Source organism: Amblyomma mixtum, chromosome 2 (assembly GCF_055824585.1).
Source record: "Amblyomma mixtum isolate Tamu chromosome 2, ASM5582458v1, whole genome shotgun sequence".
NCBI lineage: Eukaryota > Metazoa > Arthropoda > Arachnida > Ixodida > Ixodidae > Amblyomma > Amblyomma mixtum.
In genome coordinates, this window is record NC_143013.1 from 115,163,933 (window position 1) to 115,184,585 (window position 20,653).

At 46.4% G+C, this 20,653-nt stretch overlaps 1 protein-coding gene across 4 annotated transcripts in view; it reads left to right on the plus strand.

Annotated features, from left to right (window-relative positions):
- The first annotated feature begins 19,022 nt into the window (after nucleotides 1–19,022).
- Nucleotides 19,023–20,653, plus strand: part of LOC149360648 (tryptase-like) — a 58,231-nt gene continuing 56,600 nt past the window's right edge. For all 4 annotated transcript variants that reach the window (XR_016288339.1, XM_089569354.1, XM_089569352.1 and 1 more), the window contains exon 1: nucleotides 19,023–19,151. Coding sequence is in view for 3 of the 4 variants with exons in the window: in XM_089569354.1 (XP_089425480.1) it covers nucleotides 19,118–19,151 (34 nt within the window). In the remaining variant the exon portion in view is untranslated. The remainder of the gene's footprint in view (nucleotides 19,152–20,653) is intronic.

Here is a 20,653-nt window from a genome sequence, read left to right on the forward strand (position 1 = left end):
GAGGATGTAATTTTACCGGCGCGGGATCCACGCCAACGTCTCAAATAAAATATTCGTACAGAAACATAGCAGCTTGTGTCCAAGAAAAATTTATATTTTTGGGTCATGATGGTAAAAGCGGATATTCAGTGATATATTAAATATCTGGTCGGCAGGAAACCAAAAAAAATGAGAAATTAATTGACTAGATGGCATAAGAGAGATTTAATTTTAATGTTGTGTCATTAAAGGAAAGAAAACGTGACTGACGTTTAAAAGAGGGAAACGAACGGATAGGTGCTTAGGGTATTTTCTGTGTCATTTGAGCACGAAATGGCAGCAAGACGTGCAGTGCAAGCCAATAATATTAAGAGTTAATTTTGTGGATAATCCCAAATTTTGTCCATGACAACACAGCCTCTCCTTTACGGCGCATAATGTCGAAACGAAAAAAAGATCATAGCATAAAATATCTTATTTCTGAGCATAAATTCAGAAGAAGCAACATTGCCTAGTACTTATTGTTTTACAGTTTCCTCCAAATTACAAATAATATCTCGAAATACAAGTGGCCGCGTAGCATATCAGCGCTGCGTGGCAGCTTGTCGCCACAGATTTGCCCAATCACTAGACGTAAGGGCCAGATCGAACGCGATTGCTAGCTGCAAGCTTCCAGTGTTCGTGAACGTCGAAAGCGGCTACAGGAAGCTTGGTCGAAACTTTGGACGTGCCTAGACTTTGGATGTGCCTAGAAGATGCCGCTTCAAAATCTGGTCCGCATTCGCTTGTGGCGCGTTACGTGGCAGAGCGGAACGGATGACCGGGCTCGTTTGCAATTAAATACCGACTGCCCATCACGTTTTAATGACACGGGGTGATGATGGCGACGCTTAAACGCTACAACAAAAAGAAAAATTGCTTACAAAGGCAGCGGAATACTAATTAGCTCCCGCAAGCTTTCATAATCAGAGCAGCTACTATCCAGTCGTAATGTGGCATAACCTGCCTGCATTACCGCAACAAACTAAAGGGCAAACATCTTCACATCAGCCAGCGATACCGCAGTAAAAATTTCGCATCCCAATGCTGTAAAGATTATAGTTTGTTCGATGAGAAATGAAAATGAAGATACATTTTTGTTTTCTAGCAATTGCCTTGCGGCGGCGGCAAATGGTCGTGCGCGTGACGTGTGGACCAATTAAGCACCAACTGCAATGAAACATTTCGCTCTGTAAAAACAGGTTCTTCTAGTAGTATGTCAACAGATTCATAAAAAAAAGAGAGACGACATTCGAAATCAATTTGCATGCGTAAGAAATCACTCGAAAGAAATCGTTCGTTTTCTTGAAGTACTTTGAAAAAGGGCCGCGTTGCCCACTGCCGCAAATGACGAAAAAAACGAACCTCTCGGATGCATAATTATGGCATTTTTTTCATGAATGGCCGGAAACAGCGAACTGCGATTCGCTAGGATATGCATTACTTAGAACGAACGTATGCGACCGGAGCCCACTTTTTAGTTGAGGGAGTTTTTTCGCCAGCTGTCGCTACCACTACAGCAGTTTTTGAGAAAAACCAGTCAGAATAGTGACAGACGGTGAGTGCTTTCGGTTCATTTTGACCAAAGCAGGCAAGAACGTCGTACAAACGCCACGTGGAACAAAATAGACCGAGATATACCGCGCAGCGCTCGCTGTTTGCCGCAGTTGGGAAACGCGTACTGTGTGCGTCTACTTGCCCCCATATCGACACAGGGTTTCCGAAACGCAGTCGCGCATAAGTTGGAAACAGTTCTCCACAGGACCATAGTAGGGCGGCGGACTCACATATCACTTACAACGTTTTCAATCGTTGCCGTCCGCAATCCGTTCATTCCCAATGAGTTCGGCTTGAGGAAGGCTCCCAGTATTCCGCACCTATACCTTATGTTCGCCAAGTTGCCTAAATGCACGATACGCTGCCAACTGCCCGCGTCGTCTATTAGCTGCTTTTTAAATGCTTATATAAGTAGCACTCGTTCTCTAAGAAGCGTAGAAGATTATCAAGGTTAGTTTTTGACATTCCCAAGATAATCAGAGGAATTCTAGCTGAACTGAATTTCATTGTAGTTGGGCTTTAAGGACAACAGTGAGAGAATTTGCGACAAATTTTGTAAGTAATTTGGAAATCAAAAAATGAAAGAATCGAAAGGAATAATTGCGACGGGCCTTGCGGAGCGAATTATTTCCAAACATGCAATTGTGGTATCGCTGTCACCTCTCCAGACAAGGCGTTCTGCTATAGATCAAGGGGGAAGTGGGAATATCCTTACTGCGGCCCAGGCAAGAGGTGACCAGGCACTGGACCTCAACGTGGCTGTCGACGTCTCCCACGACTTTGCAGTGCGCAGCGCTGGCACTTCAAACTGCCCAAAGCATGTCAAAGACGACTTTCCCGTTTTCTTAAACGGAAGCTCGCCTATCGTACGCCTGTAGAAAATACAGTCCGGTGTCAAGCGCTCACGAGACAAGGTATACTCAAGGCTCGGTGATCTTCCCACATTGTTTAATACAGCAACTGAAGAGCTGTTCCGGCATTTGGCCGACATACTATTGATAAATTATGCAGTACTCTCATGCGGCTTTACAAAATGTATCAGCAGGGGCTTGGATGCCACAATTCAAGACACACTAAAAACGGTGTCTGAGTCTACAGGCGTCTTAGATGGCCCGTGGCCTGTTCTGTATCGCCTACATATCAGGATTTGCACCACCCTGTATAAGACCGTGGTAGACAGGCCCCGCGCCTGGCGTGCACTTTGGATTCGACACTTCACCCCACAAAAAAAAGTTATCACGATATTCCGCTCACACATCGAATCCAACAGCCAAGGCAGCCACTCTAAATACTAAAGTGAATGCAAACGGCAGCCTCTAGCTTACGCCTTTTTAAAATATATTTCTGTTGGCAACACTAGGTAGTGAAAATAACATTTTAGGCCCTCTACACCACCGATCACTTGCTTTTTATAAAATTCTGCAGACAACTTTTCTATCCTTTGTGCTTGGCGTATGATAGCCTTACCTGCCTATGTACCAGTAAACTCAGTCTCTTTCCCCTGTGTCTTTATGCCTACAGTAAACTAGCCTAGGCTCTAAATGAACATATTTAAAAGTATAAAGTCATACCGTCTGACCGAGAGCAAGAGAGTACGCTTTCTGGAGGTGTTGCGATTATCATCAAGTCTAGTGTTTCAACTCGTGAAATTCAGTTAAAACCAAATATGAAGTTGTCGCAGTCACTGTTGTCCATTTTAAAACTATCACATTATGTTCCATATATCTCGAGCCACACATGACGGTTACACTTAACGAATTCGAGGCACGTCTAGAACAGCTGCCAGAGCCATATCTGTTAGTTCGTGACTTCAATGTCCACTCCTTTTTCTGGGGAAGTGAAGAAACTAACACTAGACACCGTATTTTCAAAAATTAATTCTCTGAAATTATGTCTGCTTACTGAATTGAAAAAGACACACTTACTATTCGCCAAGCACTGGAAAAATGAACTGTTTACATATATCGTTTAGTTCACCATCTGATACTGATTTTAGATAATTAAGCAAACAAGGAAGAGGAATGAGGGGCTCGTTGTAAATATGACAGAAGCCAACAGCCACAGAAACCAAGGGGCACAGGGGATTATTTTTAATTTATTTATTTATTTTGTGGTGTTGATCAATTTAGAATATGTCATCGCTTAAAGCTAATTGATTAGAAAAGCAGAAGAAAAAACAACCACATGCCGCCGGTGGGATCCGAACCCACGACCTCCGAATTACGCGTCCGGTGCTCTACCTCTGAGCTACGGCGACGGCTGTCAAACCTTCTGCTTCCGGGAGTATTTATGTTTACAAGTAACCTAACCTTGAGAGTATTCATCAGCGCCACCCACGTTCATAAGCGGCGGACGTAGAACGTCCTGAGTTACCGCAGGTGTGACGTAGAACGTCATCGAACGGAGAGGGTGGAAGCTGTGTGAGAACCCTCTTGTGCTTCTTATGGCATCAAGGCTGCCAGAATCGAGGCCCTCGCTAAGCAATTAAGCAAACAAGGAAGAGGAATGAGGGGCTCGTTGTAAATATGACAGAATCCAACAGCCAGAGAAACCAAGGGGCACAGGGGATTATTTTTAATTTATTTATTTATTTTGTGGTGTTGATCAATTTAGAATATGTCATCGCTTAAAGCTAATTGATTAGAAAAGCAGAAGAAAAAACAACCACATGCCGCCGGTGGGATCCGAACCCACGACCTCCGAATTACGCGTCCGGTGCTCTACCTCTGAGCTACGGCGACGGCTGTCAAACCTTCTGCTTCCGGGGGTATTTATGTTTACAAGTAACCTAACCTTGAGAGTATTCATCAGCGCCACCCACGTTCATAAGCGGCGGACGTAGAACGTCCTGAGTTACCGCAGGTGTGACGTAGAACGTCGTCGAACGGAGAGGGTGGAAGCTGTGTGAGAACCCTCTTGTGCTTCCTATGGCATCAAGGCTGCCAGAATCGAGGCCCTCGCTAAGCAATTAAGCAAACAAGGAAGAGGAATGAGGGGCTCGTTGTAAATATGACAGAAGCCAACAGCCACAGAAACCAAGGGGCACAGGGGATTATTTTTAATTTATTTATTTATTTTGTGGTGTTGATCAATTTAGAATATGTCATCGCTTAAAGCTAATTGATTAGAAAAGCAGAAGAAAAAACAACCACATGCCGCCGGTGGGATCCGAACCCACGACCTCCGAATTACGCGTCCGGTGCTCTACCTCTGAGCTACGGCGACGGCTGTCAAACCTTCTGCTTCCGGGGTTATTTATGTTTACAAGTAACCTAACCTTGAGAGTATTCATCAGCGCCACCCACGTTCATAAGCGGCGGACGTAGAACGTCCTGAGTTACCGCAGGTGTGACGTAGAACGTCATCGAACGGAGAGGGTGGAAGCTGTGTGAGAACCCTCTTGTGCTTCCTATGGCATCAAGGCTGCCAGAATCGAGGCCCTCGCTAAGCAATTAAGCAAACAAGGAAGAGGAATGAGGGGCTCGTTGTAAATATGACAGAAGCCAACAGCCACAGAAACCAAGGGGCACAGGGGATTATTTTTAATTTATTTATTTAGTTTGTGGTGTTGATCAATTTAGAATATGTCATCGCTTAAAGCTAATTGATTAGAAAAGCAGAAGAAAAAACAACCACATGCCGCCGGTGGGATCCGAACCCACGACCTCCGAATTACGCGTCCGGTGCTCTACCTCTGAGCTACGGCGACGGCTGTCAAACCTTCTGCTTCCGGCGGTATTTATGTTTACAAGTAACCTAACCTTGAGAGTATTCATCAGCGCCACCCACGTTCATAAGCGGCGGACGTAGAACGTCCTGAGTTACCGCAGGTGTGACGTAGAACGTCATCGAACGGAGAGGGTGGAAGCTGTGTGAGAACCCTCTTGTGCTTGCTATGGCATCAAGGCTGCCAGAATCGAGGCCCTCGCTAAGCAATTAAGCAAACAAGGAAGAGGAATGAGGGGCTCGTTGTAAATATGACAGAAGCCAACAGCCACAGAAACCAAGGGGCACAGGGGATTATTTTTAATTTATTTATTTATTTTGTGGTGTTGATCAATTTAGAATATGTCATCGCTTAACGCTAATTGATTAGAAAAGCAGAAGAAAAAACAACCACATGCCGCCGGTGGGATCCGAACGCACGACCTCCGAATTACGCGTCCGGTGCTCTACATCTGAGCTACGGCGGCGGCTGTCAAACCTTCTGCTTCCGGGGGTATTTATGTTTACAAGTAACCTAACCTTGAGAGTATTCATCAGCGCCACCCACGTTCATAAGCGGCGGACGTAGAACGTCCTGAGTTACCGCAGGTGTGACGTAGAACGTCATCGAACGGAGAGGGTGGAAGCTGTGTGAGAACCCTCTTGTGCTTCCTATGGCATCAAGGCTGCCAGAATCGAGGCCCTCGCTAAGCAATTAAGCAAACAAGGAAGAGGAATGAGGGGCTCGTTGTAAATATGACAGAAGCCAACAGCCACAGAAACCAAGGGGCACAGGGGATTATTTTTAATTTATTTATTTATTTTGTGGTGTTGATCAATTTAGAATATGTCATCGCTTAAAGCTAATTGATTAGAAAAGCAGAAGAAAAAACAACCACATGCCGCCGGTGGGATCCGAACCCACGACCTCCGAATTACGCGTCCGGTGCTCTACCTCTGAGCTACGGCGACGGCTGTCAAACCTTCTGCTTCCGGGGATATTTATGTTTACAAGTAACCTAACCTTGAGAGTATTCATCAGCGCCACCCACGTTCATAAGCGGCGGACGTAGAACGTCCTGAGTTACCGCAGGTGTGACGTAGAACGTCATCGAACGGAGAGGGTGGAAGCTGTGTGAGAACCCTCTTGTGCTTCCTATGGCATGAAGGCTGCCAGAATCGAGGCCCTCGCTAAGCAATTAAGCAAACAAGGAAGAGGAATGAGGGGCTCGTTGTAAATATGACAGAAGCCAACAGCCACAGAAACCAAGGGGCACAGGGGATTATTTTTAATTTATTTATTTATTTTGTGGTGTTGATCAATTTAGAATATGTCATCGCTTAAAGCTAATTGATTAGAAAAGCAGAAGAAAAAACAACCACATGCCGCCGGTGGGATCCGAACCCACGACCTCCGAATTACGCGTCCGGTGCTCTACCTCTGAGCTACGGCGACGGCTGTCAAACCTTCTGCTTCCGGGGTGTATTTATGTTTACAAGTAACCTAACCTTGAGAGTATTCATCAGCGCCACCCACGTTCATAAGCGGCGGACGTAGAACGTCCTGAGTTACCGCAGGTGTGACGTAGAACGTCATCGAACGGAGAGGGTGGAAGCTGTGTGAGAACCCTCTTGTGCTTCCTATGGCATCAAGGCTGCCAGATTCGAGGCCCTCGCTAAGGAATTAAGCAAACAAGGAAGAGGAATGAGGGGCTCGTTGTAAATATGACAGAAGCCAACAGCCACAGAAACCAAGGGGCACAGGGGATTATTTTTAATTTATTTATTTATTTTGTGGTGTTGATCAATTTAGAATATGTCATCGCTTAAAGCTAATTGATTAGAAAAGCAGTAGAAAAAACAACCACATGCCGCCGGTGGGATCCGAACCCACGACCTCCGAATTACGCGTCCGGTGCTCTACCTCTGAGCTACGGCGACGGCTGTCAAACCTTCTGCTTCCGGGGTCTTGATAAACCACGCGGAAATTATCATTTTTCAATCATTTTTAGCTTGAAATCCTCTACGTCAATTACCCGGAGCACCTCGCCGCTGGAAGTTACGCTTAGAGGATCTGACACTGTTGCGTGAAGTCTGGAGAATCTGTTTTCGTGTGATCTAGGCGTTGACGGCCTAAATAAAATGTTCACAAACTGTATAATTCTGCTGCACGCCTATCTATTGCTCAGTCCTCGGGCACGATCAGACAAAGTCATAAAATGTGGTACTCACAAAAATGTAAAGAAGCAAAAAGGAAACAAAATAATGCAAGGGGAATTTTTTGAAGATACCCAACACAAGAAAACCTTATAAATTTCAAAAAGGCAAGAGCCAAAGCGAGGCATATTCGTCGAAACGCCGAAAAAACACCATGGAAAAACTACACATCACATATAAAGAGCTCAATCAAATCAAGGAAAATGTGAGAGCAAGAACATAAAATAAATGCTTCCTGCTCCTCCTTCACAATCCCTTTTCTCAAGGCCCCAGTTGCAGAAGCAAGTATTGAAGAACCGGCAGACATTCGAGCCGGGTATTTCTACAGTTTCTACTTCTGCAAGCACAGAAACAGCTTAAAAACAAACTTCCAACCAGTGCCGGTTGAGACGAGCCATATAATAACTTATTACACTCGAGGAAATCCATAAATTACTGTAGGCTGGTAAATAGACAGCACCCGGCCCTGTAGAAATACATTACGAGATGCTGACACGCCTTCGCGAAGCTTCAGTAGAACCACTCCCCCACCCCAACCTCCATGAAGCACCTTAGTTCTGCCGCAAGGTATGGGCCTACTAAATGCAGAAATAAAGGTATTGGGAAAGCGGAGGAAGCCCCAACTGGAGAATGGTTACTCTAGAAGGAAAAGTGCATGGCGAGAGGGTAAGAAGGCCCAACTGGCCACCAGCTACCGCAGAAACCACCCCCGGAGACCATTTACCCTGGAAGGAAGATAAGAGTTACCACGAAAGGGGGTGTTGGGCTCGACGCGCCGTCTGCAGCGACGACAGTGGCGCCAGCGGGACTGGGCTACGTGAATAACGGCCGGTTTCAGCACGCTGAGTGTGTGTGTGTATTTGTGTACGCGTTTGCTTCCGGTGTCCCGTTCTGGGAATTGTTTTGGTCGCGCACACGTGCGCCCGCCGGTGGCTCTTTACCCTCTCCTTCGAGGTCGAGAAACGGCCGTCGCCCCCTCCTTCACGGCCGAGAGACACTGCTGGCTAACCTTTGCGGCAGCCTTTGTCGGCGGCTGCGGCGGGGGGGGGGGGGGGGGGGGGGGGGGGGAATGAATCTTGAAAAAATATTATAGGCTTGAAAAAAGCAGTTATTCTTCCATTCCTGAAACGTGGGAAGCCCCCAACCTCCGCGGGTAGCTGACGACCCATAGCACTCACAAGTTTCCTCGCCAAATCTTTCGAAACTGTATTGAATATTAGGTTACTGTTAAATCCTCGAATCCCGTGAGATTCTTGAAATCCACCAATGTGGATTTAAAAAGGTGGTTCAACAACTGACCATCTCGTCTGCCTTGAAAACACAGTACGCGACGCATTCATACACAAACAACACTGCCTGGCAGTCATCTTTGTCATGAAAAAGGCTTACGACACTACGTGGAGGTTTGGCGTTTCTCCGCCACCTAGGAGAACCCGGTATACGTGGAAAGATGCTGAACTGGTTGAAAGATTTCCTGTCTGACCTTTCATTTCATGTACGCCTGAGTTCAACACTTTTTAAAATATTCGTTCAGGAGAATGATGTGTCGCAGAGGCATGTTTTAAGTACTAAGCTCTTTGTCGTAAAAATTAACTCTATAGCAAAAGTAATTGCTAAGACCATGATGTACTCATTGTATATCGATTACCTGCAAATTGCATGCACATCATCGAGCTTATCAACCTTTTAGAGGCAGATACAACTCACATTAAACACACTAACCTCTAAGGCAGACAAAAACGGGTTGAAGTTCTCCCCTAAAAGAAAGTAGCAGTTCTTATCTCTCTCAAAAGAGGCTTGCAGAACGGCACCATCCTACACATAAATGAAACCAAGCTACCAATAAAACAAAAACATAAATTTCCATGTCTAACTTTCGATAAAAAACTAATATTCCTGCTCCACATAAACACGCTAAAATAGAATGCCTCCCAATCTCTAAACATACTCAAAGTATTATCACGGATGCATTGGGGCCCTGATAGAACATGTCTGCTGCACATATATCGCCCTTTGATACCTTCTTTATTAGATTATTGGTGCACTGTGTACAGTTCAGCAAGACCGTCTTACCTAAAAATAATTGTATCCCGTACACAGCTCTGGCCTACGCCTCTTGTGTGGTGCATACAGGACATCTCCCATAGTCAGCCTCTATGCAGAAACAAATGAACCCTCAATTGAAATCAGAAGAATCGATTTAGCTTGGGCATATGTCTTTAAATTAATATCTCTACCTAAACACATCTGCTATCCAGTAGTAACGAAATGTCCGTCTACAATAATATTTACCGACAAACCTCAAGCTACCAGGCAACTGGTCTTGCGATTCGAAGGGATATGCCAGAATTTAAATATACAGGGCACATTACCTGACATTGTCCAATGACGAGAGCCACTACCTCGATGATAAATTATCTGCAATTTGCGATTTCACTCTTACACAGTTCCGGAAAAATCAGATGCCACAACAACATATCATGCAAGAATTTCTTGCACATGAGTAAAAATACGGTGACTTCACTGATTTTATACTGCTTATTCGAAAACGGATATTTAAGTAGAAAGCGCAGTCGTGCAAGGGGGCATCCATCTTAACTGCGGAATATAACGCAGTATGTGTGGCCATAGAAGAAATAGTAAGCGAAAACCTTAAAAACACTATTAGTTACACACACTCATTACGTGTACGGGCGCCGCGCTGGCTCAGTGGTTATGGTGCTCGGCTGCTGACCCGAAAGACGCTGGTTCGATCCCGGCCGCGGCGGCTGGAATTTCTTTCGAGGAGAAATTCTAGAGGCCCGTGTACTGTGCGATGTCAGTGCACGTTATAGAACCCCAGGTGGTCGAAATTTCCGGAGCCCTCCACTACGGCGTCTCTCATAGCCTGAGTCGCTTTGGGACGTTAAACCCCATAAACCAAACCAAACCTATTACGTGTACTTACAGCTCTCCACTCTAGAAATGCAGTCACTTCACTACTTGGTGGCATGCACAACATAGTAACAGACACAGCTCGAGGAGAAAATATAAAACTTCGCTTGGTCCCAAGTAATGTCGGAATAATAGGCACCGGGAGAGCAGATTTGTGCGCTACTAAAGTTCGTGGCAAGGAAATAAAAAAAGTAAATATGCCTTTTAAGGATTGCATTAACTTAGTACAGCAGAAATTAAGGGGAATATGGCAGTTGGCTTGGAACAACCAATTAAATAATAAAATGCACGCGGTAAATCTTGTTTTAGGTGAATGGAAGTCATGTGTGCGCCAGGAACGTTTCAAGAAAGTGATTCTCAGCCGTGTGCGGTTAGGCCATACACAATTTACACGCAATTTCCTGCTAACAAAAGAAGAAGAACCTTTTGCGTGCGCTTCCCTCACTTCCGTCTGTGTGGTATTTCCATTCTTCCAGCTCGCCGAAACTCTGCGCTCGTCATGTGGCATACTTACTGGTTAGTTTTCTAGTTCTTTTCCGCCACTGTGAGTCAACGCTCTTTCTGTAGTATGAGGAGATGAACTTACAGTTAACCATATTTTATTCTCGTGCGCGAAATTGGAAAAAGTAACGAAAGAATGTTTTATGCACTTCTATAACGAATCCATTACTTTTCATTCGACATTGTTTTTGGAGATAATGCAGATGTTGACATGCCTTGCATTTTTAATTATTCTAAAACAAGCAGAATTTCGCGAGGAACTAAACTCTGGTCAACTTTTGCTAATTATCTGGTAGACCTCGGCCCCTTTTTCATTCCTGAGAAGAAGGCTGAGGCCTTTATTTGGTTCGTTGGGAGCCTCGAGATGCTTGCCTACCGAAGGACAACTGCTGAAGTTAGCCAACCTTCTGAAAGGTTTTTACTAATAACCGTATCTCAGATTTCTTTGCTATGTGATCACTAGACAGTACCAACGTTTTAGGCTCTCGACGCCGTCGATGATTTTTAACAGTTCTATAAACTTCCACAAAGAACTGGCCGTAAATACCTTTTTTTTTGCTTATAATGGTCTTTTCTGCCTGTCTGCCATGAAATGCAACAAAACCATCCTGGCTGAAGTAGACGTATTTCCTTAACACCTCCAGCACCTGGCTACGAAAGAGTTGAAGATTACTTTGGTTGTGTGCATCTTAATTTTTTTTATACCCACCATTCTGCTGTGCCTGTCTGAGCCATTTATCTGCTTTGCAGTTCATCTCCTGATTGACTTAGCAAGGCAATGTCTTCAGACAATCGCAGATTACTTAAATATTCTTCATTAAATCTTATCCTCAGCTGTTCACAGTCTAGGCCTCTGAATACCTCCCGCAAGCAGGCAGTGAATAGCACTGGCAAAATCGTGTCTCTCTGCCTGACAGGCTTCCTTATTGGAATTTTATTGCTGACGTTAAGGAGGACTATGGTAATTGTGCAGCCGTATTTTGATATTTTTGCAGTATTTTCACGTGATGCTCTTCTACACCCTGATTCCACGATGCCTGCAAGAGGTCTGAGGTTTCGATCGATACAAATCATTTCTCTTAATCTCTGAAGGCTATATATGAGAGTTGGTTACACTGTAAACTATTCTCTATAACCTAATTGAGAGTGTGAATATGGTCTGTTATCGAGCACTCCTTACGCAAGAATACCTGATCAATCGATTGATGGAAGTGCAAGGATCTTTCGACTATATCAGAGAATGCATTAGGAAATACATTGCAGGCAGAGGACAGCAAGCTGATCAGTCTGTAATTTTCCAATTGCTTCCGGCCTCCTTTTTTTGTGGATTAAGATAGTGTTACCTTTCATCGAAGCTTCTGGTACGCTTGAGGGCATAGGGTGCTGTTTATACTCGGTGGCTATTTTTTATCGGAAAATATCCCCTTCATCCTTCACAGTTATACAGGTACCTGATCCTCACCAGCTGCTTTCCAGCTATACGTTGCGCCTAAAGCGTTCATCATCTTTTGCTTCTGTAGGGGCGTAGTCTTTGTCAAAAGTATACAGCCCGAGGGGTCTGCTTCTGAGCCCTCCAGCGCGGCTCCTCTTGCATTCTAAGCCACCCTAATCTCAATAAGGCAGAAGAAATTTAAGTTCTCAACCCTCTCAAGCTTGCGACTGTCAAAAGAGATTAAGAGCCCCGTTACACGGGTTGGAAGCAAACCTCTCTGGCTGTATATTTTTGACAGTGACTCTACCATTGCCTTGCGCTACTGCCTCTCTTATTTGCGTCCTGATTATATTGGCTGCTTTGAAACGCTGTTCGGCTGCTTTAACTATCTTACCTATATCGCTAATGACATTGCCCTCTTTCTCCACTAACGCATACATCCCATTTTTGGCTAGGCCTTGTTTCCACTTCACCGCTCTAAGGCTACCCTCCTTCCTTTAGAGCAGGTTGGATTATCTCCATGTTGTTACGGCGTTAGATTATCTCCATGTTGTTACGCAGGGCGCTCCGCCAGCAGATGAAGAATCGGGATGAGCAGAAAAGGCAGAGAAAGAGTCTCCGGTGCCAGTCGGGGTTGCTTCGCGTTTTCTGAGGCCTTGTGTAGTTCTCTTTGGGCACGCCAGTTTGGCGGTGGGATGCAGCTCACCCGCGCTAGAAACAAGCGGCTGATGCGGCGGACGCGGCTGACGCGGAAGAGAAGGACGGCGGACGGCGCTGTTGACCTCGGCCGTTCTGACGGCCTTGTATTTCCCCAGTGCTGGAGGCCGTCCTCCAGCGCTTCATAGAGAGGGTTGCCCAGCGGTTAGACATGATCGGTACTTGATTGGCTGCGCAAGCAAGGAAGGCTGGTGCACTCCGAGCCAAGGTCCGTAGCCGAGTGTCTGGTGACCTGAGTCGTGTTGGACATGAGACTTCTGACTCCACCGCGTACTCCTCACCTGCTGCTGCCGGCCGTGCTGCCGCAGCTGGAAATGGTATGCGCGGAACGAGCACGTCTGCCCCGGCCTGCTCTTTCGATCCGCTTGGTTTGTCTACCTACGACGGCGTCACCTAGTGGCAGACCTGCAGACTTCTTATTGACTCCATCGCGGCAGCGCACGGGTCAACTGACCAACAGAGAGTCCTGCTCCTCATCGCAAAGCTGGGCGGGCCAGCGATGGAGCTGCTGCTGTGCGTGTCCCGTCCTTTTCTGGGCAAGTGCACAGAGCTTGCGGCGAGTTCTACACAAGCGCTACGGCGTCTCAAAGCACCATCAGGGATAGGAGGCTGGGCGCCGCGTGGTGACCTCGTCGACTATTCCAACCACATCTCAGTCGTCTAAACCAACGCTTGTTCACCGTTCCTTGGCACCCGCCTGCCTGAGTGGGGTGCTCTGGGAGCCCTACCGGAGCAGCTTCAGCGCACGATTAACATGATTTTGTCGTCGGCGGGATGCTCTCGCGACAACTCTCTGTGCGACAGCCATGGAAGCGAGACGTTCACGCAAGAACCGCGCGTTTCCGGAATGAGCTTCGGGTGTGCAGCTCAACTGTGCTGGAAGACTTTTGTCCGGGTGGGAAGCAGGACGCCCATCATGAAGCTATAGAAGGCGATAAGCCCGTTCAGTCGGCAGCCAACAAGTCCGTGCCCGAACGATAATGCGACGCTCGCCAAGTCCTCTGGATGTGCGCCAAGGGCGTGATTGTCGGTTCCCATATTAGGGTGACTCGCCGCACTAATAGCCCAACCAGAAAGCTCATCGTGACTGCGATGGCGGCGGCAAGCGCTGGACAACCCCGCTGTACTTTTCCAGAGGCATCTGTTGGGTGTGCAGGTATGACTACGCTTTCCTGGGAACGTTGCAGGGCACTGGAGCGTGTTTTTAAACGGCGCAGCTAGAGCTTAGAGCTCCGACCACAGGAATGGCTTTCGAAGGCTCAGCGAATGAAGGAGAAAGTGCCTAGAAGCAATCTGACCATGTGTACTAGCCATGGAAGCGGGAGAAGAAGAAATATTGGCCGCGCTCGCCGCATTTCGCCGCGCTCACCCTGCTCACCCGCAGGGAACGTTGTCAGATGCCACTCTGCCGTCCCCATATGAAGGCGAGTCGCACGATCTCAAGTTCCGAAGTGTGCTGATCTAGTCTGTGGATATTGAAGTCAACCCGTCTACTACGCGAAATCTAGGATAAATGCCTGGAGATGCACCTCCAGCAGCGAGCACGAAACAGCAGGAGCAAATACAGGAGCCGGAGGCCAACGATGCTGTCAAAGCTGAACAAGGGGTTAAGCTTGAGGTTAAAGCCTTATTCCAACCGCTGCTAGAGGAGGGGGAGGAGGAGGAAAGGCGGGGAGGTGGACCAGCGGCAGGAACCAGTTTTCTGTTGGAAGGCGAGCACGAACGGGTGGCTAAACTTGTGTGAATGCCTAGCTGGAATCGCTGTCAGAAGGCGAGCAGGAACTGCCTACAAGCAGTTCCGAGGTCTATCTAGACAGTTTGGTATCGAAAGGCACTTCAAAATCCTCGTCTCGCGATGATGGCTACCGCGGCCCAAGGTTCGTTTCTGAGATGCGCCCGAGTACTGAATGCCCCGCATCTGGAAGAGCTCGACACCTTTCTTAAGGAATGTGGCCTCATGGAGGGGCGCCTCAAGGATTGAAAGAACCACAGGGAGCTCCTGCTAACTTTGACTCGCCATCGACTTCTCCATCAGACGCCGTCTCACCTGGAACCGGCGCGATGTCGGCCCGCCATACGCTTCTCAGCAGCGAGAGTCGTCCTCTTGCCTGCTGCATTGGTGTCGAGTGCATTGGGCTTGAGATGCAATTACCTGAGCGAAACGGACTACCTGACTGCCTACCAAGAAGTGATTTAGGACGCAGACCTGTGGGAACTTTCTGTTCTGTTCCCCTTCCCTTTCGCTGCACCCCTCCCCCCCCTTAAAGCCGAATATCGGTTTTGCAGCGAGATCCTCAATTCCTCAACTTTTCCTCTTACCGTTAAATTGTTAATGGGCTTCCGCTTGAACATTTTCTTTTTTTCCCTCTTCAAGCAGAGGCCAAATCAAGAACTTACTATCCTATCGTGGCTACATCGCACCTTTCCGATTACATCCACACCCTTTCCGATGCCAGGGTGTGCGCATAATATGAAGTCTGTTTAATGTTTAGTCTAACCATTGAGTCTCTTTAATCTCCATTTCCTGTTGTGTTCTTTGCGACAGACGGTAATCATGGTTCTTAAATTGTTTCCCTCTGTGCGCTGTGCTAGTAACTACCCCCTGCTACTGCTAGTGCCTATGCCCCAGTTTCCTACTGCCTGGCCCCTAGCCTGCTTCTTACTTACCTTGGAGTTGAACTCGCCCATCAGTACAGTTTACTGTGTTTTTACTTTGGACATTGCCGTTTCCACGTCTTCATGGAAACTTTTGCCGATGTGGTCATCATGGCTGGATGCAGGCGCGTGGGACTGAACAACTTTCAGTCTGTACTTTTTATTGAGCCTATTTACAGTAACTGAAACTCTCTCTTTTATGATGTAGAATTATTCTATGTTGCCAGCTATATCCTGATTAATATGGAATCCCACAGCTAGCTAAAGTTTGTCCTATAATCCATGATAACATAGTGCATGCGCACCATTTAGCATTGTGTAAGCCTCATCTGTCCTCCTAGCCTCACTCAGCCCTATGACATCCCATTTCATACCAACTACTTCCTCGAACAGCCCTTCTAGGTTAGCCTCACTGGATAAGGTTCTGGTGTTAAACGTTGCGCAAATTCAATTTCTTTTTCGTACTGTCTGAAGCCAGAGATTTTTAGCTACCTCAGCTGCGTTATAGGCCTCACCACCGCCATGGTCAGCTGCTCCCTAACGGCTGCGTGCTGAGCGCGGAGGGTGAATTGTGTATTCATATAAGAGGTTGTAAACAAGTATTATACCAGGGTGACCAAAGTACGTTCTGGTGAGGGAGTCCTTTGTCGGTTCTGGTCAACGACATCCTGTTTATGCCTGTTTATGCAATTCCATCGACACGTGGATCATTTTTTTTGTCCATGGAGAATTCCGCGGCACAGGAATTCGAACCCCCCGTCTCCTTGCACGCGAAGCACACGCTCTTGCGCCATCTTTGCGTCGCCATGTACTGAGCCATGATGTACAGTCTTTGCCAAAAATAACCAGACTGCATGGTTTGCTTCTCATTCGTATACTAGAGCCCTCACGGTTTCCCTAAAGATCACAAAGTTATTTTCAGGTGAGGACAGGGGTCCTCCTTATACAGAGATTCAGAGCATCAGGGCTGGCATAATAGCTTTAATATACCACTGACAAGCAAACAGTGCCGCCTGGTTACTTTTGGCAAAGACTGTACATTACCACGAATATGTAATGTGCTGTGCACATTACATTACAATGCGCTGCGTACATTACATGTTCAGCAAACAACACAGGAAGCGCTTTTTGCTGCTTGTTCTGTCGACTGCATGCTGACCTTGTCGTCCGGGGTGTCGTTTACGCGCCCTCGTCAAGGTGACCCAAAGGGGCACGCAGGCGACACAGCACACGAGAGGGCTCTGCGCACACGACACTGCATAAAGTGATGTTTAAACGCCGGAGCTGCGTAGGCAGCAAGCACTAAGTTGCCTTGGTCTTGGATGGATACCATGACATCGAAACCTAAAACGACTGCCCGCCTCTTGGGACAAATCTCTAACACAGCGTTGTTGGAAATGAAGAACCAAAGCATTCCAAAGAAGGAACGAGGCTTAAAGTCAAAGGACAGATTGGGTGAGGTATTTGCTGCGACTCTTGGGTTCGCTCCTATACTGCGCCAGTTATAAAGAAAATATACTCCTCATTTCACAGAAACGTGCTAAACCTTGGGGGCGTGCTCACCACTACTTTTTGCAGTCATGGAGAGACCACCGATAGCACTAAGGTTCTACGGTGGGCTTAAAAAAGGCGTTCGCACTGCACCGACGAGACAACACGGCGACTCCCGCTTAAAGTAAAATTATGACCCCTATCCGAAAGACTGTCCTACTTGACCATCAAATTTCAGGCTCGCAGTAAGAAGACAGAACAAAGCATAACGCATATACAGATTGCACAAAAAGGATTAGAGACCGCCTTAACACTGCATAAATATGAGGCCGTTCTATCAGGCCTAGAGCAAAATCAGGGCACTGTCTATTGCACGCGCTACCTAGGTGTCCCATATATTGGCCCCCAATTTTACTATTTGACTCGCACTATGCACCCCTTATTTGAAAATTGCACTTTTCTGCCACACAGAGAACAGCGCGTTGTTCTTCAGTAAGTTGCAAAATAAAAGGAGGTGTGTTATAACTGCATGTTAAAAAGCTATTGGCTGAAAAAACATCTTTTTCTTTCCAGAATTAGACTGAAAAATTCATGCGAATTATTTTCATACGGATTACGACATTATTTTTTTCTCGAATGATGGCGTTCACTAGGGTTTTTCTTCTCCACTGGTTCCTTTTTCCGCCCGTTTATATTTTCGGCCTCATTCAGACCACTTTACCAAAACAAGAAATTTCATACAATCTCAATAAATTAACCCGCTATTATTTTGGTTTAGTTAATACGAACGCGTTCCTAGAAGAAACTTTGTAGTCCAAAAATTTAGCTTCCAGGGAAGCACGCCGTAAAAGGCGGCGGCAACGAAAACATTGCTCTCTGCTTTCGCATTGCCCATCACATGAAGGGGTCGGTTTACAGTGAATGACCTATGCCGCCTGCCCAGTAGGCAGGACACTATCTTGCACTCTCCCGACCGCTCCGATTTCTTTATTAAGCATGAAATGCTTTTAGCTCCCGTTGTCGGCAGTGTGGTGACGTCACGCCGAGACCGAGAGCCATCATCCGGGCACTGAAATCCACTCATCCGGGCACTGAATTCCAGTCATCCGGGCACTGAAATCCACTCATCCGGGCACTGAAATCCACTCATCCGGGCACTGAATTCCAGTCATCCGGGCACTGAATTCCAGTCATCCGGGCAATGAAATCCACTCATCCGGGCTCTGAAACGAGAACATCCGGGCACCGTACGAGACTTAACGAGATTTAACGGTACTCTCTAAGCCCTTCTACGCGACCGGCATGCAAGCGCCGGTTGGTCTCCAAACGAGACAAAAAATAACTGCTGGCAGTGCCTTCTCAATGTTTATCAAGATATCAGTGGAGTTGTGGGTTTGATAATGCACGGAATTATAATTTCCGATTTCTAATAACGCGTGCAAAAAGCACATAAATGCCACATTACACTTCGTTGTCATACGTGATCCGGGGGAGAAGCGCTGCGTTCAAAGGGCAAGGCATCGCGCCGAACGGGTGGTGGCGTTCCTCCCTTCCTTTACGGTGCGGTTCGGGTGTCCACCGAGATGGCATAGAATTACTGCGCCATTTCCTTTCCTCAAAAAACCTTGCGTTCAAATGGCAAGGCTTCGCGCTGAACGGGTGGTGGCGTTCCTCCCTTCCTGTACGGTGCGGTTCGGGTGTCCACCGAGATGACATTAGGCCCGTAAACATTTCATGCTTACTCTACTCTCGTTTACGGGAGAGGCAGAGATTTTAGTCCCGTATCATCGCTCGGAAGGAGCCACTCGCGCTAACAGACGGGATAAAAGCGCACACTTGCGAACGGCGTCGCGTTCCGCGCAAGGCCCCACCATTCATCCTTTCGCAAAAATGGCAAACGCCGGCAGGAAGACCACAAATGGGGGTAAGCAGATTTCTTGCCTATCGCATATTTAAGAATAGCACCATTATAGCAACAATGTACATATAAAAGTGGGAACTGAAGGCCCCTTTTTGAATCCATGCATTTCACCCAGCATTGCACAGCATAGGTTCGCTGCCAGTCTGAAGTGAATGGCCAAAACATGCAGGCCTGAACGGTTCTTTAAAAAATAGCTAAAGAAGGTTTGGTGTAAGATTGCGGAGATGATGCTGTCCGCGGCAAGATAGTAACAGTTTTGATAACTTTTATGCCACACATTCCAGAATGAAGCGTACCAGCTAAAACAAATTAGTAGTCGTTAATAGTGTGTCCTCAAAACGTTAATCTATGGACGAAAACATCGAAATGAAACGAAAGCAATCTATGCATCTTCAAGTTTCCAGAAATTTTCCCATATCTGACGTGGACACCCTCACTGCTTCTTCATGCAGGAGTGTTTCGAGATAATAGCGGAAGAGTCGCGACCTACCCGCGCTAGAAGGGTGCTTCGCCGAATTATTGCAAAAATTTTGGAGCGAGAAATGTAACCATACATATGCGGGCCTTTGAAGTACCTTCAGCCATTGATATAAAAAAGAGGGGTACCGGATCAGGCTGCAACCCTTACATGAATGGTCTATAGACAGTCTATAGACTTCTTATTGAATCTGTTGACTTCCTATAGACATTTATTTTTGTGTATTCATAGTCTATAGACAATCTATAGATAAACGTCTACTAAAAGTGTATGGCCATAAATCTATAGATTGTCTATAGACTTTTTATGGCCTTTGTATTGCCTATAGACTGTTCTTTAGGATTTGTCTACAGAGAGTCTATAGACTTTATAAAAAGTAATCTGTAGACACTCTATATACTTTCTAATACTTTTTTGTAAGGGGGAGACCAGCAATATACTGTCTTCCGTCTTCGCTCTCAGGGCATTATTTTAGTTACGCTCATTTAGTTCAGTTAGTCTCTATTTAAATTAGTCTCTAATATTAATAATCCAAAATTTCTGATATTCACTTGAGGCTCACGTACGTTTTGTTAAGTTGTAGAGGAGGGTCGTGAAACAAAAGATCCAGTTTATTTAGCAGCGTGTCTCCAACGTGGTACTTTTCTCCAGCATTGAAAGAAAGTCCTCGAAGTATGAAATATCAACCACGTGAATGCGCTGTTGCGCTACTGTTTTGTCGCCCTGCCTAACACGCTCACAATGAAAACAAACTAAGCACGCACGGCGTGACCGACGCCGTTCTCAGCATAGCCTTGAATGTGTGTCAGCAAAATATACCGCAATCCGAAATCCACATCCATACAGACTTATTTTGCGCTATGACAAAGACAAAGCAGAGAAAAAAAACGATAAGCAGGCTGCGAAATCGCGTATTCCAAAGTAGCCTCGGTTCTCTTAATGCGTGTCATTGCGCAGCCAGTCCAATTGAGTGGCGGCCGCTGGCTTCGTAACGGTGAGCGCACACAATTCTTTCGTTGAAAACGAT